At 46.9% G+C, this 13,887-nt stretch overlaps 1 protein-coding gene across 2 annotated transcripts in view; it reads left to right on the top strand.

Annotated features, from left to right (window-relative positions):
* Nucleotides 1–13,887, top strand: part of LOC111838254 (tetraspanin-7-like) — a 30,544-nt gene that overhangs the window by 4,406 nt on the left and 12,251 nt on the right. Inside the window, exon 1 of one of the 2 annotated variants that reach the window (XM_072698924.1) lies at nt 568–730. The exons of the other annotated variant lie outside the window; for it this stretch is intronic. Coding sequence (XP_072555025.1) covers nt 650–730 — 81 coding nt within the window. The 5' untranslated portion in view covers nt 568–649. Of the gene's footprint in view, nt 1–567; nt 731–13,887 lie in introns of those variants that run through there. 2 annotated transcript variants of the gene reach the window in all.

Raw genomic sequence — 13,887 nt, 5'->3', positions numbered from 1 at the left:
TAACACATAGTTTAGCCTTATAAATCTAATATCATATTATCTCATTTGCTTATCCTAGGAGAAATTTGGGATTTCTGGTCACCTTCTAATATAAATGTTAAGGCAGTGGATGAGACGTCCAACATCCAGTCCAACATATTCTTGTAAAATTTCCTGTTGTCCGGTAGTTGGTCATTATGTAGCGAATTTGAGTCACACGTAGTTTTACGGCTACTCCCGAAATACATACCTCTAAATATAGTTATGTTTATTCTTTGATCTTGTTCTATATTTTATGTGTTCTTCGGCTTGATGGTGCCTCTGCTGAACGACAAAATGATGATGTAGTAAATACCTTTATGTCTCAAAAAATGTAAAAATTATGAAAATCTAAAAAGGACACAGGATGTGTGTTATTGTAAATAATGTTTGGCCTGTGATTAAATTACCCAAGACATATGCAGTACTCACAATCCAGAACAACGCACTCGTCTTGCCGTTACTTCGTTGGGGGGTGTGGCCGAGGGGGCGGGCTGATGTGCGGTGCGATTTCATTGGCCAGCGCTCCGTAGGCGGCTGCGCCGTGGGAGACTGCAGCGGGCCGGCGCAGCTAAGCCCGGCGGAGAATTTCGCCGATCGCAAGTGCGTCTGTGTTCGGCTCTACTGTAGTATGGCATCTAGGAGAATGGAGACCAAACCGGTGATTACCTGCCTCAAAACGCTCCTGGTCGTCTATTCCTTCGTGTTTTGGGTAAGCCAATGCCGTATTTTGGAGTTCTATCTTGGCTGATGCTTACGTAAGGGGATGGCATGTTTTCGAATTCGTATTTTATTGATTATTATAACAATCTTACGTGGTGCTGCGTTGCTGCTGAAAACCAAATGTATATACATCATGCTAGTATCTGAAGCGTCAGCTATTATATTTTTGACATGCTTCTGTTTTAGCTGCTGTTTTAATTATAATGAAGTTACATAGGACCCATGTCTTTCATATTTAAATTATAAACTGATAATTGTTTTGGCAAATTTTTCTGATTATTTGGGCATAAATTAATCGCTCATAAACTGCTTTTGACCTTCACATGATTAGGTGCGGCCGAGATCCTAAGCATCCTTCTATGAAGGCATTTAATTTACTGATGTAGACGGATGTTTGGCATGATAGGCAGTGCGTGTTTTTATATTCTCACTTCTTGTTAGTTTTATTTAACTGACGATTCAATATGTTGTCAGGCGTTGCCGTCGGCGTGGACACTCCCGTTACGAGCTTTTTGCGAAAATACAGCAAAATGGAAAAATGTGACTAAAACAGAATTTTCTTTTCTTTCACGAAAATATTAAAGGATGCCTTATTGCTTCAACAATTAAGCTGGATGTCATGGTGTGTATTTACAGTGGAAAACGCGCCCTGATCAGCCATCTGCCATTCATTCGGGTGGAAACATGTCTCCTTGTATACAAACACGCCCGATAGACGTGCTACTTGCTTGCTGTGGTATTTACATCAAACGTACAGTGTCGATGAGATTTATTCATATGCTCAGCGCAACGAAATGATTTAACTGAGTATGAAGTTTGTGCGGTACATTTGAGGCCTCACATTGTAAATTGTGAAGAATGACTTTAGGTATGTTTGCGGTCGTCTCAGTGTTTTTGATGTGGAAGAAGTTAGACATCACACGTGCTTTTGAGGTATTTCACATGGAAGAGAGTGCAGATGTGCAAATGGGTGTTTTGATGCTGGTGAGCAGGAATATGTTTCGGAGACTGATATACTGTAATTTTTCTGCCAAAGTTGCTGAAGTTAATAGTATACAAAATTCACCTACAACACCTGGTAAATTAAGTCAGCATTTAAAACTTAACTTTGTGGGTGATAACGATGCGTTAAGGGGCCCACCAAAGAGAGCTGTAAGTGGAACTCCCTAATAAAAATACCACATTTTATATTAATAACTTGGTATTTTATCTCAGCGGCTATAATTCAGATCGTAAACTGATTGGCATTTTCCAGAAACAAACTATTTAAAAATGTTGTTGCCCTACAGAGCGAAATTGGTGGTATGCGTTTCCTCGGTTAATGCGATCGGGTTAATACTGCATGCCTTTCATTTGACTCTCGGGGTTAATGACACACAGTTTGACATACAGCTTGGTTTGACGGGTCCAGCTGCCCCCCAAAAAGAAACGGTGGATAAAATCAAGCGGTGAGTCTGACATCTTAAAGTCATGAAAGCGTATTTCTCCGGAGAAGCCAGGCGAGACCGCAGCAAACGCTGCTTATCGCTGTTCTCATATTCCTGCCGGCAGTGTTTTCATACTAGCATTAAAAATAGATCCTGCTCTGTCACTCTTGGGTACATCAGGGACAGACAGGATGGGTACCTCTTTTAGAGTCCTATCAAGTCCTGGGGCTGGAACTAGAAAGGAAGCCTCCTCGCATTTTAGCCAGATTGAAACGACCGTTATATTAGCATGTGATCAGTAATATGGTATTACCGTGTGAATGTGTTTCTCAGATACAGAGATTATTGAACTGCACAGTACATGAACAGATCCCCATTGGTCCAGATCAGGCAATTTGACTCCTAGAGGATACAGTGTGTTATCTGTCATTCAGTATTGGATTTATGGCTGACATACAAGGTGACACAACTCTGTTCCCCTGGTAATGGCTTGCAAATGAAGAATGAAATCAGGCTGACCCAGGGCCCTGGGGGGGGGGCTTGAGATAGCCACCCTCGCTGTATCTGCAGGAAGGTTAAGGTTTGTAACAAGGCACCTGTCAGCATATAACATTTCAGCTGTCAACACTTCTGCTGCAAGGGTGGCCCTGTGACCCAGAAGGAAGTTTCAGAGTGCAGATGTGCCGATATATATGGTTCAGAGGTAAATTGCTTATAAACAGGGGTGTTTTATGAGAGAACACTTCCAATTTCCTTTAATTGAAGTGTCTAATATTCTCTCTCTGTAACTCCTGTATAACATTCCATAAGTAGTAGTCAGTTCCATCCATCCATCTATCTCTTTTCTGTAACTTCTTAGGTGGTACAGTATTGTGAAGAGTCTGGAAGCTGTCCTGACTAACACGGTGGATGTGGTACTCCCCAGATGAGATGCCAGAAGTATTAAAATCAACGTTGCATTATCCTTAACTACCGAACGTTAATATTTCAGGAGAACTTGTGGGCCACTGACATCTGGGTGGAGTCCCAGACATGATTCTCAGTGTTAACATCAGCCACTCTGTCCTGTGAGCAGGCATCATGTCCTGGCTATGCACTGTAGCACGGTCCACAGTGGGCACTGTGAAGGTCAGAAGTCTTTCGGCAAATTGGCCCTTGGTAGAAAACAAAATGGGCCAGAGAGGGAGGCTCTTTCTGGATCCCTGGTGACCTGTGAAAGCAACAAAAATAGCAGTAGTTCCTTTCCCATGACAGATGTGCTGTGAAGGACCAGCAGGCAGAGCCTCCACCACAACACAGTTCCCGTCGCTAAAAATGGGCGACTTGGTGGCTTTCATAACTAATATTTCTGTAATGGACAATGCGTGACCCACCTGAGATTCATGGCAGGATGTAATGTATTACGTTATTTTAACTGGAATCATTGGGTGTGTAAGCTGCCCAGTGAATCCATTTCAGTCCAAAGAGAGTTTAGTTTATTAAGCGTTGTGCTAATACTCCTGCCCCAGAGCAGGTTGGGGTTACTGAGAGGATGCTCTGAGATACTGCAGCTGCGTGTCTGATGGGTAACCGTATAGGTCCCACATCCTGAGTAGCAGGCCAAGTGTGGAGATGTGGGACAAGGGCTTGGGGTTGGGAATAAGGGGCTGGGTTGTACCCACACTGCATGGCAAGTCTGTTCCCTGTCCGCTCAGAATGTACTAACACACCCTCCCCCACCCCACCCCCCAAAGCCTGAGGTGGAGGGCAAGGGGGGCAGCTGGTAGCGGGGGATGGGGGGGGTTTAGAGAAGGACGCAGAAAGCGGAGTTGTTGTTTACGCTGAGGGTGGAGGCTAGCCGAGGCTGCTGCCGCTTCGTGTCGGGGCAGAAAAGCGAACGGCCCGGTTTCAGCGTTTGCCCTTGAGCTAAAGTCAGCAGGATCACTTTACGAAACCTTAATTTCACCATTCGGAGACCTACGCAGCCGCACGTATGCACTGTAGGGAGGGGAAATGGGCGGCTTATGTTTGTGATTCTTTTACGGGGTATTAGGGAACGTGTTAGTGCTCTTTGCTCCTGCCTTTTGGGGGAAGGCGCTGTGTTTTTTCCTGCCATTGTAAGTGAGCCCAGGTTTGAATTCCCCCCATTACTTCAGTGTATCATACTTGCGTTCTTGTTCTTTAACAAATTGAGTTTCAAGGCTCATTAGTAGTTAATTTAAGGATTAGCTGTCCTAAGGTTCCTTGGCTCCAATTTACATCATAGAAGACTGGCTGCGGTGGTAGAATTCACACTTTTCACAAGTTTTTGACTTCAGATTTTTAAAATAGTTCGCGCATTTACTGGTAGATTGCACCTCTGACCTGGCTTTTTCCAGTCTTTTCTATGTTCTCCAGTTTTAAGATACACCTTTGCTTTAAGTATGTGTTGTTCAGGAATAATGAATGGTAAAAACAAAGGAGTGTCTTCTGTCAGCACTTGAATTGTCTGGGGTGTTGTTTACAGACACTCCTTGCCACACCCGCCTGCTGTTACTGCTTCTGATCTGTGTCAGTCACATGGAGGGGCTTCCTGTCTGGTGGTTTTATCGATTATAGTCACTCTAACACAAAACCGCTTCAAGGTGCCCCAGCCCTGACCTTCCCCTAAACTGTAAGTTATCATGACTATTTGCATCATATTACAAATAATTGCAAAGAAGATTAAGTTTAAATGCCATTAAATACCATTTAAATACCATGTTCTAAACACAAGTCTCAAAATAAAGACAAAAATTAATTATGACTATACCAGTGTTGCAGGGGTCAAATAAAGCAGCTACAACATTAAAGCATTTCACTGGACTGAATCCACAACAGGCTCTTATTTTACTATCTGAGTATCTAACATGACTCACAATGCAGAAGGTGAATGTTTAGGAACAAAAAAACTAAATGGCTATTAAAACAGAAGCCTGTCCACTGTTGAAAGTGCATTTCATAGCTGGACAAATCCTCATTTTAAGGTACTAGCTTTCAATTAATGAAAAAATACAAATATTGCAAATTACAGTATTTTCAACCACTGAGCCATCTGGTAGTTTTAAGAAAAAATACAAAATGATGTAAGTAACGATATTTCCCCACCTTTCACCGCGTGTTTTCCACCTCTATCAGCTTCCCTGTGCCCCATCATTACCGAGCCTCTTGCGTTGTTTATAACCCGGAAGGGATCTATAGTTCGCTGCTAAAAGTCTTTGCCCTTTTCTCCCATTGGGGTATTGAAATTAACATATCCGGTGACACAATAAAAAAATAATAATGGTTTATGACTTTAAAATTAATGCTGACTTGTTAACTTTGATGACCGTAGTAAAAATCATTTAAGAGGAACGTCTCATTGTTCTCTGTTTTCATGGGTCATTCTTCTCACTGTGAGTAACCCCGTTAAGTGTTGTTAGGGACGATTGTAGGTGCTCGCTGGTCACCTGTGTCGGCAGCACAGCGAGGACACTGTCCTGTCACCCTCGGGGAGTCCGTGACACTGCAGCGTCATGGAAACCAACCCCTGCGGCCAGCGTGCACCTGGAACAGCGGCCATCCGTTCCAGCAGCAGGAGACTGTTTAAGTTTTATATTCTATAATCCCTGCCAGGCAATGGTGTGATTGGAGGGCTCAGGAGATATTCTGGCTCTCTTCCTACCGTACTGCATGTGATCAGCCAGTGTTTCCGTTTGGCTGACAGGCTGTCTGAATTTTCCAGAGAGAATTTATTGATCTAAAACCGTGGGACAAGTTGTAATACACATTCCTGATACTAAACAGGGGACAACCTCCTACACCACACACATGTACCCCTGCCTTAGGTTATGGCAGGAAATATCATTCAGTATCTCTCTAGAATTTTAGTTTTGCTTGAAGACGCCTGTGGTGGATGGCACAATCCCTGGATATTAAAGTTTACTCAAAGCTGAAAAAGGAATACGTGCTTTATCCTCTTGACTGCTCACCTTGGGCAGTGTTTCTCAACCCGGCTCTCAGGAACCCTCGCACGGTTCATGATTTTGCTCCCTGGGAGGGAGCAAAAACGTGGACCATCTGGTCAGACCCTGAGACACACTGTCTAGATCAGGGGTCACCAACCTTTTTGAAACTGAGAGCTACTTCACGGGTGCTGAGCCATACGAAGGGCTACCAGTTTGATACACTCTTCTTAAATAACAAATTTGCTCAGTTTACCTTTAGTTATATATTATTAATAATGATTAATGATACTATATAAATGCAAATGTGATTAAAGAAGAATAGCATCGGGATAAAATAAAATTTTAGATGCTGCTCACTGGCGAGTTGTGCTATTTTTAGAACAGGTCCGCGGGCAACTCATGTGGTCCTTTGGGGCGTCTTGGTGCCCACGGGCACCATGTTGGTGACCCCTGGTCTAGAGGATGCAGGTTCTTGGCTTTCCTCATCATCTAAACTTCTCTTGTGAGCTTCCTCGCAGGAGCAGAATTTGTCATGGAAATTTCTAGAACTCTGCCACCCTTAATAGTGACTGTCACAAAACACACTCCCTCCAAATCAGCCCTGAATTTTTATTCATTCTTTATGGCATGATTTAGAACAGAGGTGGGGAACCTGTTCCATGGAGGGCTGGTGTGGGTGCAGCTTTTTGGGGTGACCTCTCAATCAGCCAATAATTGTGGGTTCCCTGGACTGGAGTTGAGAGCCACTGCTTTATTATCGGCTGATTGAGAGGTCATCCCAAGAACCCGCACCCGCACCGGCCCTCCATGGAACAGGTTCCCCACCCCTGATTTAGCGAAAAGGTTACATTTTGTTTATTTTCATGTGGCACAAACAGCTTAAAATGATGAACTTCAACAGCATGATGGATGAACATTGCACTGTCCCACAATTCCCTGGGATCTGGGTTTGTTGTGTGGAGGCAGTAAACACCTCCTCACGCCTGAACACAAGTCTGCTCGTTGTGGTAATTGGCTCATTCTGTGGCTTCTTCCTGTCCATTTTCAATTTTATTTGTTACATGCGGGTGAAGAGCTACCTATCTCGCTGGGGTGGTGTTGGGCTAAAATGCGAGTCCAACACCTCCCTGTGACCGTATGGGGCTCGGTGTGACGCCAGAGTATGACTCACCCCCCTCCACCAAACAGCCGGCTCTGCTTCCAGTGCCAAGGGTCTTGTCACTGCAGGGTCACACGTGGCCTCCCCCAGCCCTCCGCTTCACCCCCTCCTCTCCGAAGTCACACGTTTTGACTCTCTCTGTGTAGCGTGTTTCCAACTGCGCTCCAGCTTGCGCCGTCTGCTCTGTGTTGTTCGCCGCATGTGTGTGTGCATGTTCACCGGATGCAGCAGTGCGTATATGTGATACGCCATCTCACAGACCTTTTAGCTGGGAACCATGGTGTCACGGTGCACTCTCGAATGCTAGCTTAAGAGCTCCTAATCCTTGTAAGCGCCCCCTCATGTGCACTGTGTCATTTACAGTAAGGAATTTATCTGTGAGATTTTTAGCAGTGATGCTTCTCCAGCCAGTAGACAGTGTTTATCAGTCTAGTGTGGCAAATACTTGGAGGGTACAGTCTGTTGGACTTGGCAGGGGCAAAGCTGTGTGCCGTGCCGAATCAGACGCCTTTCCGTTATGGAGCTCTCCGGAAGCTGTAGAAACCAGATGTGGCCCCTGGATGAGATGTGATGTCTCAGAATGTTTTTGATTTGAGGGGTGCTGATTGTCTCATGGACAGGACTGTGAGTGGGGGTTCTCTGCTCTCTACTGTGTTCCTGCTGTGTCCTTAATGACTAAAGTCCAGCCAAAACTCCACGGTCCACATGTAGCTGTTTCCTCCTGGAGATTTTTTCAGGTCCGTTTTCCTTATTCCACACTCGCCTTCCTCATAAATAATAAATTACTGGCGCTGATAAGAATATTCCTCGGATGTGCTGGCCGACTAATGCACCATTTACACGCTTTAACAGATTTCCTGCCACCCATCCGAGAGCAGTCACGTCATCTCCTAACACAGCAGAATGACAATCTGATTATTTCCCCAGTGCTCGGGAGAAGACAACTTGGCAATCAAATGACTACTTTTAAGGCAGAGAGGAGAGAAAATTCAGAACCAATTCACACCAATGTTTAATTCCATTCACCACATGCAGTATGAATTGCATTTAGGAGCAAATTAAATTTTCCCCTATGTAAAAGAGGCATGGTTGTGCTTTTTATAGACTCTAGTTTTGCTGTTTTGTATATCAAATAACTGCATCTGCAATAAGCAATAATCATAAATGAAAAGGAAGTTAGAAGTGCTGTAGAAACAGATGAGCCAGTGAACTCAAATTTGACATTTGGTTTAGTGTTAGAGCACCACCTGCAGGCCAGCATGGGCCAGTCCTGGTCATGGGCTAGTCATTAATTAACCAGCCCTCTGCTCAGTCTAATTGATTCTGCGGTTGCACACAGAAGAACACAAGATAGTAGCAATATATCCGCCGACAGCAGCTGAAATGGGATTCAGTTTGTGTACCACTGCATCCCACTGAGCACCATTAATTAAATTCAGTCTAGTTAATGTGCTTTGGTTTGCTCATGCCTGCTGTGAAAATTCTCCGTAAAAGCACAATTACCTTCCCATATTTTTTTGTTTTCTGGGGAGGAGATGCGGTAGAGGCGTGTTTAGGGACTTCTGCTGGAAGAGTTGTCCTCCAGCCAGGGGTGTGAAAGGTGACAAGGTCGCAGGGTCACATTGTGAAAGCCAGCAAGATCCCACACTGTCTCGTACGGCAGCCCTTTGGTGTCACTGCTTGTGGCATGGAACTGTACAGTTAAGACCGGTTACAGGAACACATGTGTAGTTGGATGGTGCACTGATCTTTTGAGTGTTACCATGGAGATCCTTCCATTTATCCATGGTGGCACTGACATTAAGGTCATCAAGATGTCCCAACGTCTTACCCACGTTATATTGATTATTGTAACATCCTGTACTTCTACTGGCTCAGTGAGACCCCCTCCTCCATACTGAGAAACTGTACTTAAAAAGCTGTATTACAGCAGATTTACTGCACTGTGTAGAATAAACAATAAAACATTCACCAAAGAAGCAGTGTCACTAAGCAACCGTTCAGTGTAACCACAGTCCACTGAATTTACTGTAAAAACAAGAAGTAGAGAAGGACCCTTTGTCATATTGCATTTAGATCACAGCGGCATGTGAGATGTGATCTTGGCACCATGGGGACTTGGGCTCAAAAACAGGACATGCCCCCCCCCCCCTTCCCTGCTTGTAGATAAGGAAGCAGCCAGTCACCAGGGCATACACAGGTGTCTTCTGCAGGACCCGGTTACATAGCGATGGTCCCTGACAGGACCTGGCTGAGTGGAGAGCTTGCTGGGTCACATCCTGAGCCCAGGCAATCTGCTGGACCCTTAGTCCAGGCACCAAGCCTGAATTTATGAAGGCTCTGCTAGTCATCTGTGAACACCATCAAAGTGGGCAAGTAATCACGATTCTGCCTGATGGGTTCCGGTACCATCCGGAGGCGCTGTACACCACATAGACGAAGCAGAACCCGGAAGACAGGAAATAAGATGATGGAATAGGAAGTAAAGTGTAAACATTTCTAAGTCGCCGAGTATGAAAGTGGCGAAACGGAGACGGCACGCGGGGGGGTGGAGTGGTCACGCAGGCGGCGCGCGCCATCATTTACCGCTAGTTTAACGGGATTAGTTCCGACAGCCCTGATTTGCCGCACCCCCCACACAGTCATCTGTCTTCGTTTTCTAACGGACATGTAATTGCCTTGACTTGTAAGCAGGGCTGTTTTTCTGTTATCTGTCTTGTATTTTAATGGTCCTGCGTCTTGTTTATTTATTTTGTTTTGTTTTACCGATTTATTTGTTTACGCTAGGCAGTAACGTAGTGAGATGCTAAACCTCTGACCTCGTTTGGGGCTGATATGGTCCCACTAACAATAATGAAAACACCAGGCAGGAGTCAGAGGGCTCCAGGGAAGTGTGCATGTTTATGAGCGGATAAATCGGAGATTAAAGGAGCCCTGACTGTCCCCCATCGGGGGTTAAGCCATTAGCGCATGCGCAGCATGCTACCGCGTGTAGTTTGTCTTAGATGACGAGTTAGCTGTACTCATGATCTTCATCTTTATCAGTCACTTAAAAAAAAGTCCTTATTTAGATCCTATGTGATCTCATATATACTTTCATGAGCCAATCAGCTTGGCAGCCTTCACTTAAGCCTTTTGGCCTTTGGTTTTGGGTCTGGATTCTCTGACCCTGTACAGTATGTCTCTCTGTCAAGTGAAGGTCCTCAATGTGACAGCAGGATCTTTAGGGGGGGGGGCTCTAGGAGCCATAATGACAGATCTGAGGGCTGTAATTTCTCCCTAGCCAGTGTAGACATCAGAGGAATTAACAAGAGACATTGCAAGTGTTTCAGCTAAGAATCCAATTGATCTATTGAGTACTAAAATCTATGGCTGCCAGTCAGTTTCTCTCTGTGACTTTTGTTTCTATTTATGACCAAGTATTTTTAACACTGAGTGGGAAACGCGCCAGTTGTGCTTCTGCCCAAACTGTGTACCTTTCCCAACCTGGTGCTGCTGGGAGGGAGCAAAATGTGGCCCATCTGTGGGTCCCCAAGGGCCGGATTAGACGGAACACTGGTCTGTCTGATGGCACTTTGACTTGTGCTCAAGGCAGCTTTAGCAGCAAAGATGATGCACAAGGTGTGGCAGACTAACTGGTTCTTTTGAACCAGTAAAGACACGCGTGTTAAATGCCACCTTCAGGGACCAGTAAGGGTGGGGTCAAAAGGCAATAAAGAGCTTGCTAGTTAATTCTGGGAAGCCTGACATTTAGCTGCTCAGCGAGAAATTCAGAGGAGCCCTCAGAATGCATGGTGCCGACTGCAGGATCACGACGCTCTGCACGGGGAGCAGTTCCAGGGTGCGCGCTAATGAAAACGCCTCTATAATTAGCTGCCCGTCAGCAAGTAGGTGTCCGGCACTGCCCCCCCCCCCCCACCCGTGCTTTCGAGCCGCCCCGTCACCATGATGAATTCCTCCCCGGGAAGTGGGCGGCAGAGCGGGAGGAAGCAGTTAGCGTCGCATTTATGGTCACGCTGTGTGATTTAATCCCTCGCCCCGCGCAGAGTGTTATTGCGCTTATTCGTCTCTCGGCTGCTAGGCGAGCGCGACACCCCGTTGAGGCCCATGATAGAAAACGGCTTTTGGTGGGGGTGGGGGTGGGGGGGTGTCACGCATTCATCATGGTTTGTGGAAATATCATTTACGCCGCGATCTCCATTTTCAAGCCCCCTGGTCTCCCTCAGGTCCGCCATGGCGGCAGCTTGCCGGCTTCAGTTTGCTTTGCTCTTGGGTCAGGCTGGCAGTGTCACCTCCTCTTCAGAGGGTCACTCTGTTAAGACCCCAACAGCGCCACCCTGTGTTTACTCCGGGCCCGCGACTTTGAAACGGTGTTGCCCCTTTAATCGACTCTTCCTTTAAGGCAGCCGGGAGCCACGCCGCGGGTTAAATGCTACGTTCTATGAAGGTGCGAGGTTTCAGCTTCACATTAATCCCTGCTTTGTCTTTAGCACTCATTAGCATGCGCGCTAGCAGCATCTGGCCCCTTGGCAGTTTGAATAATGAGCGACTCATGTAAACAGAGAGCCTCCCCTCCCCCAACTCGTAATGCAGCTCGTTATAAGGCCTCATCTCACGGCAACTGTCATGCAAATGGTGGGGTACAGTGCTGGTGGTGGTGTCGGGTCCCTGGGGGGGGGTCAGGGCTCATCGTAAACACACCGGTCACTGGAAAATATTTACCGTGGTGTGAATGGCGGCGAATGCGTCCCTATCATGCCCTCCCCCCACCATCGAAACGGGCCAAAAAAAGGGTGGGAGAAAAATCTGACATGGTGCGGTTTGTTGGAGATTAACCGAACGGCGGACACTTTGATTAAATTCCAGCCCCGGCCTGTTTCCTGGTTCGTGCTGCTATCTCATTAGTCAAGTGGGGTCACCCCGTCAGCACTCAGGCTCGGGGGATAATTAGCCTGGGCTGTAATCCCCGCTCTGCGCGATACGTGCCGCTCTCTCCACGCGTGTGGCCTGCGGTTCCCCCCCGCTATTTGCAGCCAGGCAGACTCCCAAATCCATCACTCGCAGGTGCTGATATCAAAAGTAGGGGGAGCTCTTTCTGCGCACCATCGCCACAAGGAGGGCAGATGTGTTCGTCTAAAAGCAAGTGGCTGGATCACTTCCTGCTCCATCGGCATCTTACATGCACTGTTGACTCACGTAAGGTGATTATTTGGTCTGCTGGACTACAAAAAGACGCCATATTTGTGCACTAGCAAACGGCGCGGTGGATTCAGTGACCCATTAGGATGACGCTGAAATGATGGCCTTCCTCTCCTACTGTTAATGAACGCTGTGCTCACCTCACACGCCACCCTGATGCGGATACCTAGCAGTACTGAGGCGGGAAGCAACGCAAAGTCCGGCCACTAATCTCCGCTCCTGTTAAATTAGCATGTTAACTGGATAAATGGCTCAACCCTTTCCAGTAATCACTGGCAGCGCCATTGCACCATGATTCCAAAAGATCAATTAGCCTTAATTAGCACAGCCCAGGCTGCCGCTTCACGTGAAGCACGCCGGTCCAGCTGTGGGAAGTGGGAGGACAACAGCAGCCTGCGCTTGGTGAGTATTTAAGTCCATCCCTGTCTCCGCTCTCACTGCATACTCGCGGTTGTGTAAGCAGGACCAACATTTTTTCTTTTACCATCTGTGGTGGTGCAGCTGGCTCAGGCCAGGATCAGGGCAGTATGTTTATGCTCTGTTTGTTTACTCCTCTGAATGTGACTCAGAGGAAGAGTGTGTGTTGCATGCAGGGAAATTGAGGGGCACAGACAACGTGACATCTGGCCAGGTGTGACGTCTCCCCGCTGTGAGTTTGGCGAGGAATGCAAAGCCGCTAGCCGCCGGGGCACCTGACCTCCACCCTGTGGCAGCCAGGCAGGTCAGGTCACAGCACAGGTGGGGTGACAAGGGGCAGCAAAGCAAGCTGTGAGATGTGACAGCACTGGGGCCGGCGGGTGATAGGTAGGGTATTACTGGGTGGATGCGGTTGCTATGGAGATGGACTGTCGTTTGGGTGGCTGCGCTTTTGTCTTATCACGTTACCTCGGGAAGAACCTGAAGATTATCTGCATTTAAGAGTCTGATGTCTTAAAGCACGTCAGAGCATATCACAGCTTTGGCAGGACGCTGTTCCCCCCCGCGGCGCCGTGCCTCCTGTCTGCGTTCCCTGAGCTTTGTACTCTCCCGGCACTGGTGATTATCAGGGCGCGGGATGGAACCCACTCGACTTTGCTGGGAGGAGCGGCACCAACTTCGCCGGTTTGTTTGTGCCCGATTAGCACCGAGTGACAGAGCGTGTGTGGCAGAGAAACGGAGGAAGAGAGAGTGTGAGGGAGCTGGCGCTGAAACAGACGGCAGAAGGTGTTTCTGAGGAGAACGTCTCTCACTGATGAGGCCGTGCCAAACGTGATCAGGCCTTCAACACGCTGCCCTGCCCAGCTAGATCTAAATCTTATTTGCATGTGCTCTAAGGTCATTTAACCTTTTCAAGGTCATTACTCTGTCTGCACTGGGCGCTTTCTCAATTTCTTAGAATGTCCATATGTAGTCCTGAGTCACAGTCGAGTCAAAGCAT

This window comes from Paramormyrops kingsleyae, chromosome 1 (genome assembly GCF_048594095.1).
Source record: "Paramormyrops kingsleyae isolate MSU_618 chromosome 1, PKINGS_0.4, whole genome shotgun sequence".
NCBI lineage: Eukaryota > Metazoa > Chordata > Actinopteri > Osteoglossiformes > Mormyridae > Paramormyrops > Paramormyrops kingsleyae.
The sequence above is the reverse complement of the archived record's forward strand: the minus strand, read 5'-3'. Positions and strand labels throughout refer to the sequence as shown.